General features: G+C 35.7%; 1 protein-coding gene across 3 annotated transcripts; it reads right to left on the reverse strand.

Moving 5' to 3' along the window:
- Positions 1–1,499: 1,499 nt before the first annotated feature.
- LOC132626170 (squamosa promoter-binding-like protein 6) lies at positions 1,500–5,428 on the reverse strand. 3 transcript variants are annotated; one of them, XM_060340933.1, is made up of 5 exons: positions 5,253–5,428; positions 3,994–4,835; positions 2,994–3,097; positions 2,046–2,639; positions 1,500–1,898 (listed from the first exon to the last, which is right to left on the reverse strand). In XM_060340933.1, the coding sequence occupies exons 2-4, from the start codon at positions 4,758–4,760 to the stop codon at positions 2,065–2,067; spliced, it is 1,446 nt and encodes a 481-aa protein (XP_060196916.1). In that variant the 5' UTR covers positions 4,761–4,835; positions 5,253–5,428; the 3' UTR covers positions 1,500–1,898; positions 2,046–2,064. The 3 variants fall into 3 exon arrangements, with proteins under 3 accessions (XP_060196916.1, XP_060196915.1, XP_060196917.1); XM_060340932.1 differs by lacking the exon at positions 1,500–1,898 and having other exon boundaries at positions 1,940–2,639; XM_060340934.1 differs by lacking the exon at positions 1,500–1,898 and having other exon boundaries at positions 1,940–2,639; positions 5,190–5,428.
- Positions 5,429–8,106: the final 2,678 nt, after the last annotated feature.

The raw sequence follows: 8,106 nt of genomic DNA on the forward strand, positions 1-8,106 counted from the left end.
ACATTAAAGAAAGTGAATTGGAAAAAAGAAAAATAAAAAAAAATAACTGACAATGTCAAAACACGTGTCTCAATTCTAGTCCAATGTACTAAGAATATATATCAGCTAAAGTTTATAAACTGTAAGTCAAAAAAGAGATGTACCAATTCCAATGGCTACCGAAAGTTCTTTTGTTTTGTGTATGCACACACGTGCTGACGTGCATACAAATGCATGGAATAAACTTTTTTTCTAGGACTAAAGCATCTAGTTAATTAGTTGCTAGTTGGACCAAAGTCAAATCATACATATATAATTAGTTTGCATGGCAAAAACTTTTCTGCGACAAAAAGCATCTAGTTTAGTTGCACCAAAGCCACTAGTCCATAAACAAGTACAATCTGTTCATTCGAAAGCAGGTAGCCATTATTTAAAGCGATAATTGTTGGATAAGATATAGATTATACCATGTAAATTGAGGTGGAGAAAGAATTTGAAGTTTATAGATTTGGAATTTTGATCCTTTTAAGTTATTGAGTTCTAAATTAATAAATTTGTACATATTCAATATATTTTTTAAGACAAATATAAGATTTGAACGGAGCTTCTGAGTTCGGCCTAACCCTTAACTTCTATTCTAGCTCCGCCCCCGTAGGTAAGTAGTACTATATGAATCCAATTTCATTATCAGCAATGCCTCATGCCAAGGTATTATAGATCATGCCTCTCAGGTAGGGGCGAAACTAGAAGAGGGAAGGGGGACGCCCTTCGCAGAAAATTACCTGTAATATAAAATATTAATCCTCTTTGGTGAAAACTCTGCCTTCGCCACGGCTCACAGTTATGGCTGGCTTCAGAAGTGTTGAATTTAAAAAATTATAGCAAGTAGGCATCAAAAAGGTTGAGTTCTTACCACAAAGTGAGTCATTTCTACTTTTTCTCTATGAGGAAATGGAATTTTGCGTCACACAAATTGCTGATGAAAGGCTTCACGTTATGGTTGTAAAAACAATAGTTTTAGCTCAGACCCCGTATATGAGTTGAGAATCTACTAAATATGTACAAATATCATATATACTGCAATATTCCTCGAACACACAGCACAAGTATGGAAAAACAGTGTTGTTTCCACAAAATAGTTCTATACAATTGAGCAATTGATGCAACAAAGGGATTAAATTGAAAAATACGGCTGACACTAGGCCTGTGCACGAATCGGTTCGGTTTAGTTTTGGCCATCATCGAGTTGAAATTTCGAATTTCGACTTTCTAAAATTTTCAATCAAACTCCATCCATTCTAGGTTCAATTCGATTTGTTTTTTATTATTTCGGTTCGGTTACACAAATCGATTTGTTCGGTTTATTCGAAATTTAAACAAGTAACTATTTCATTTCAATTTTAGAGTAAACATAACAAAAAAGCATGAGATCCTAAATTTGCAGCCTTATAACCAAGATATTAACCAAGAAAAAAATCATAAACTTGCAAGCATAATAGCATATAAATAGCAAAACAAGAGCTTGAAAACTTGTGCAAGCATACAAATCCGCCAACACCACATTACATATACCAAATTAGTCATATTAGTCACTTGTGGCATATAAATTCGGTTTGTTCGGATCGGTTCGGTTGATAATTGAAGCCAACCGTATCCGAACCGTTAAACCGTAATATTTTACAATTGCATTTGTAAATTGAAATCGAATTGTATTATCCAAATTGAATTATCCGAATTGTTTCGAATCGGTTCGAAAATTCGGATTGAACCGATTTGTGCACAGGCCTAGCTGACACTTACAAAATATAGACGGACATCAAACTTTTACTAATATTCTATCTTTGCCTCTTGGCTTGTTGGCAATTCCATTCTTACAACAGCTTAATCTCCTCAAAAAATTTCAGGTATCGAATTGAACACTGCAATTATATAAGCATGAATTAAGCTAGGGTAAAAAAAAAAAAAAAAACAGATGTATTGATTTACTACCAGCAAAGGCAAATCAATTCTAAATCGTGATGGAAAAGAAAGAAGCATTTAACGTTCAACTGGACATGTTTACACACCTTGAAGCTTTCTTAATGCTCATGTAGTAGTAAAACAACGGAAGATTTCACTTTCCTGCTTCACTTGGACAGAATTTTTCAGCTGCTCCACTCTTTGCAGGTGCGACGACAACTGAACTAAATCCACGGTCATAGAATTTGATCTTTGAACGTGTCTTTCTCTTAGAACTTCACTTGAAACATCCTGACCGTGATCATCAAGAACTTGGATGATCCTATCTTTTCCAAAATTTTCAGATGGATACAATTGATTGAACATAAAGCTTCTCGAATCACTTATTCCGCAAAACTTCTCAAGATTACGATCTCTTTTAAGGTAAGCACAATGATTTTCTGACAGAAGAGAGAGAGCACAAGCGGAGTTTTGCCCTGCCCATAATTCTTGAACTGACTGTGTTGCCCTGGCATGAATCTTAGATGAATCTTCTTTTCTCATTACATGATGACGCTGGAGACTTTTTGCTGGTAACTGTTCCAATTTGATGCGCTTGCTATGGTTTTCATATTGTTCTTGACAAAAGGAACTGTTGGGATGTATTTCAGGGAAATGAAATGGAACTCTCTTTTCTGAAGTCATCTCCATTAGCCTTGAACCTGCCATGTGCACATAGTAACACTCAATCAAACGGAAAATAGTTTGTCCGCAAAGCATATAAAACATGGTAGTGCCGGAAGCAAAGAGAGTTATTAAGCATTTAACCGATGTGACTAGCAAATCAAAAATTGAAAAACAAAACACGAAGTAGTATACGTACTAGATAGGAAAATGCAAAATAAGATGGTGTTGCAACGACTCAAGTTTCTCGACATACAAAAAATGAATAAATTCGACGAGGAATTAAAGCATTATCATGCCACTAGAACTAAAACATTGTTGGAGTACTCCTAAGTTCAAATACAATCGACCAAGTTGAGAATGGTTAAAAGAGGGGATATTATGAAGCTTACCCCAGTGAGTATCAAATTGAGGCTTTCTTCGGCGCTCATTATGGCCTGCAAGGCGTTTGCGACAACTGCGTTTACCTTCATCAAATTCTGCCAGCAAGTGAAACCTGCATCTCAGAAAGGTCACAAAAGTCTAAGCTAGGATGGATAAAAATATCTAGAAGAGTAGCTAACTTCAAGATCTAAGCTAGCCGTCTTCGCTAAACCACAGAGAGTAGTTTTTACTTAAGGATTATTCAGATAACAAAATGGATTTGGAGGACTCCACAAATGAAAAACTGCAACTATCTATATTCCTTCACCCTACTACAGCTTTCCCTCATTCATCCAAAGTCAAGTTTACAGAAACGGTTCAGCTCAAGTTAAAGTAGAGATCGAAAATCTAGGCAGTTGGAAAAGGAATTCTCAGAGTGAGTCACTCTCTTTTCTCTGAGAGTTCGCTAAAACATTATCAATGAGGGAAACAAAGTAATAGTTCTATGCCCTCTGCTTCGTATCTTTCTGTGATGCCCATGATGAAGGGTGGGCCGACGAGGGCAGTAGAGAAGGATTGGCAGGCTTTTAGGCTGGAAAGCTTCTGTAGAAGGGGTCTACACAACACCTTAAGCAAATCCCACATCGAAATGGGAGACGAAAGTGAGGAGCTTTATAACACATGGCACATGGTGCACGCGCTTTTGGACTCGATGATGGCGTAGCCCAAAAGACAAATCCGTGAGTCCTGTTAGACCAACACGGACAATACATGCTATGGGTTTGGGCTGTTACACTTTCTCCATATTCGTTTTTATCCACAAGATTTTGCCCTTTGTTTGGATTTGTAAGCTTCATACGAAAACTATCAAACTGGTAACCAATTTCCCTAGATCAAACCCAATAACATTGATGAATTCGCATTACCAAATGGAGTCATATTATAATTTTGACTAGGTCACTGATGTGTTCCAACCTAATGAGATTTTACAACACAACAGAAGAAAGCAGAATAGAAGCTAGACTATACCTGCTACACTGCTGACAAAACCTTTGCTCAACGCCATTAACGACAACTTTAGAAGTTTTTGAGTGTACCTCACACACTCTGTGCCTTTTGTGATAGCCTTTTGAGTCGCTCAGGTCCTTGTTACAACCATAAACTTGGCACAGAGGAACCTGAGAATGCAAATTTGTGGTCCTCAACTTTTTTCCTAATAGCAACGGTTCCATCAAAGACGAATTACTCTTGATTTCTCTATAAACAGTCGAATCCTCCTCCATATGACCATGAACTTGAAAGACAGGAGAATGAGAACGGGCTTTTTCCGTTGGCAATAGAGAAACTGAACTTCCTTTTGGAGATTGACTACTCCTGACTTCTCCATTATGAACCAACTGCTCCAATTTCAATCCAATTGGCGATGATATTGGATCATTAGACTTATTACCCATATGACTAAATCTCGCTTCACGTTCCACTTCTCCCACAATTTGGTCCAAACTAATTACAGAAGTAGATAAAAACACCTTCCTAGAATTATCAGCTATTTCAGCATGTAAACCTCCTGACAATTGATTACTCGCGGTACATTTCTTCAAAATATCAGCAATTCCTGATTCTTGGAATTCTGTATTTACATCTATTTCTTGACTAGGGACAAACATGTTTTTATCAACATTACAAAAGGGGTTCAAGCTCCAATCCTTTAGCATATTTCTACTTCTTGCAAATGTTGGTATATTATCAGGAAACAACAAGCCACTTCCTTCCAAAGCATAGTTCATAGGTTCCATTGCTAACTACAAAACCTCCCAATCTTGGTGCTGCTAATTTGAAAACTTCACCAATAGCATAATCCCAATTGGTTTCTGAATATGCAAAAAAAAAAAAAAAAAAAAAAAAAAAAAAAAAAAAGGTTAAGCCAACAAATTGCCCTAAAAGACAAGAGAAAGGTAAGTTGCATCCAGATTAGAAAAATTACATATTTGTTCACCTATCAAGCTTTTGAATATCAAGAAACAAGCATAGACAAAACATGGAACCCAATTTAGATAATCTAAGAGGGAACAAAAGTCCACCTATATAAATGCTGAAGAAACAAAAGGCTAAAGTTTTTTAATGTAAAGAGACCAACATGGAACCTAAATCTTACTGTGTGCCAAACAAAACAAAAAACAAGAATGAAACCACTTTAGATAATCTAAGATGAAACAAAAGTCCACCTATATAAATGCTAAAGAAACTGTGTTTTTGGTGAGTAGCACTTAAGGTTGTCTTCAGCTTACCAGAGAAAGATTGGAATAAAGAGAGAGGAAGCTTGATTTGGTGCTCTGCTAGTAGTAGTATATTATTTGGTGCTCTGCTAGTAGTAGTATATTATATTATTGCTAATGTTGAAGCTTATACCTTTGTGAGTCAAACATAATTTATTCACCCCTCTAGAAAAGGTGCCACAAGGTCTTTTGTAATTTTTGACTGTTCTGTTTGTGTCTGTGTGTCACAGAAATAGATTCTTCCAGTTCAGTCTACCTTTTCCCCTTTTCTTTTTCTAATAACCTAATTAAATTTAGGGAAAAGGGTCAATTTGCCTTCCTACTACATGAAAAATGATTAATTTTCTCCGGACAATTTGCACATTGCCCTCCGTTGGGTGGTCTTATAAGTCAGACTTTTAGTTATGTCTTAAGACAAAGTTTACCGCATAAGGTAGATTTTTTATAAAGCCTTGCTTGGCAATTTTTATTTTTTTTTACTGAGCGGGGTTCGAACTCAGAACCTTTGAGGTATTTTTGATCACTTTTCTAAGCGAAGGACAAAAATTAAAAACTAGCAATTTGAGGGACAAAAATTAAAGACCATACTAAATGAAGGACAATCCGCGCAAAAAAAATGATTTTATCCTCCTGATGTTAGGTAGGTGTCTAAAAAATATTTCTCCTCCGTTAGAATTTTTAAGGTAGACATTCAATCCCATATGTCATTAACATTTAATGTGATAAACGTCACGTGACATGTCACTTTACTACCACCATATTCTATCCCGTCCACTTCACTTCTTTTATCATTAGCACTTTCTACCCCTCAACCACAAGTGTCACCATCAATATCGTCATGAGCCCCATCATTTTCACTACCTCTACATTTACTAAGTCATGGACCCTTCCTCCGCTAAATAAAAACTGGTTTATTATAAGCATTAGAAATCAACAACTCTAGCTTACGGACTCCCAAAAAATATAAGTAAAACTAACTCAAATATCCCTACAATACAAAATAATTATCCGCTCATGTCTCTCTTAAACTAATTGCCTATCATACCCCCTCACCCAAAAACTATTTACCCGACGTACCCTCTCTCTCAAAACCCTTTCTCCATGATATCATCACCGTATATTTATATGTCATGATGGTATCATGGAGGACTAAGAAGTCCTTCTCTTAGTCCTCATGATACCATTTCAGTATATTTATATACCACGATGGTATTCATGGTCCTGAAAAGTGTCTCTTTGAAGGATCGAAGCAGTCCTCCATGATACCATATATATATATATATATATATATATATATATATGTATAAGATGATGGTATCATAGGGGTTTTTCGAGAAACTTGTGTTTTTTTGAATAAATGAACATGATCATCCATAATACCATCTCAATATATTTATAAATCATGATGGTATCATGGAGGACTAAAAGAAGACCTGAAAGCAGTCTTCCATGATACCATCTCAGTATATTTACATACCAGTATCATAATTTGGGGGCATCTCGGATAAATAATTTTTTATTTTCTTGGAGGAACGAAAGTAATGAAGGTATGGGCAGATAATTATTTTGGTTTGAGGGGATGCGCGCGTTGTTTCCCCAAAATATAACGGAGGATTAACTTTAATCATTTTCTTATAGTAAAAGAACAAATTTAACCATTTTACCTTTTATTTATTTCTGAATGGAATGCATCCGCGGATAGTGCCAAAACAAGAAGTATAGTATGTATTTGATCACAAATTTTAAGATTGTAATTCAATTTATAGATGAAGGAATAAATTGAATTCGAGTTCGGGTCTTGAATCTCGTGCATAGCGGGAGTTTAGTGCACCGAACTACTTTTTTTTAGAGTCATTCAAAGTGGATTAATCCGAATTCATGTTCAAAAAATTAATATTTATAATTAGTTATATAAATTTAATAATAAAAAAGAGGGAGAAAAAAATATAAAATGTTAAAAGTCTTCTTTTGCTTCTGCTCGATAAAAGGAATACTTTTGAAGAGCACATGTTACGTTTTCTCCTCCCTATCAAGCAAAATACAATTATTTAAATCATGAATTTTAATTAAACTGCAGCTACCATAATGTTTATTAAACTATTTGTTATTAGTTGTATTTGAGCAGGTATGTCTCATCAAAAAGTGCTTCGTGGACTTTAACAACAACATTATAACCAAACGGCCTAACTAATGATTTTGCAATTTATTAGAAAATAAGTTTTAATCAAACGTTTGAAAATGTGAGGTAGTTTGGTTGGCATGAAATAGAATATCACTTCAACTACGCGCACTACTAACATGTTTTATTTTTTCTAATAGATTAAAAAGCCAAAAAGAAAGATCACTAGAATTTGTTTTCCCAATATATTTTGAAGGATAAAGAAGAAAGTTGTCACGCCCCGAACCATGGTCTGGGCGTAATACGGCACTCGGGCCTTGCTTGCATGTGTCCGAGCGAACCTCATGGCTTGCTTGTCAACATGGGTATCAAAACAATATAATCTATATGATGCAATTTAAATGAATCATGAAAATGTAATTTGCGGAATAAAGTCTTGAAATTATCTCGTAGCATGAAATATCATGAAAACATAACAGTCTGCAAACATGAAAGCATAACTAACTCTGTGGACTAACATCTGTCTATGAAACCTCTAAAACATGTCTGAATACTAGCTACCAGGACATGGCCCTGGACTACCATAAATTGAATACTAATGCAGACTCCATGTTGAACCCCGAGAGGAGTGGGGCTCACCAATAAGCTGATAACTGAAGTGATCCTACTGCGCAGGTGTAAGCTCCTGAAAATCGGTATCTGCACCGTGAAGTGCAGGCCCCGGGCAAAAGGGACGTTAGTACATGG

The sequence above is a fragment of the Lycium barbarum genome, chromosome 2 (genome assembly GCF_019175385.1).
Source record: "Lycium barbarum isolate Lr01 chromosome 2, ASM1917538v2, whole genome shotgun sequence".
NCBI lineage: Eukaryota > Viridiplantae > Streptophyta > Magnoliopsida > Solanales > Solanaceae > Lycium > Lycium barbarum.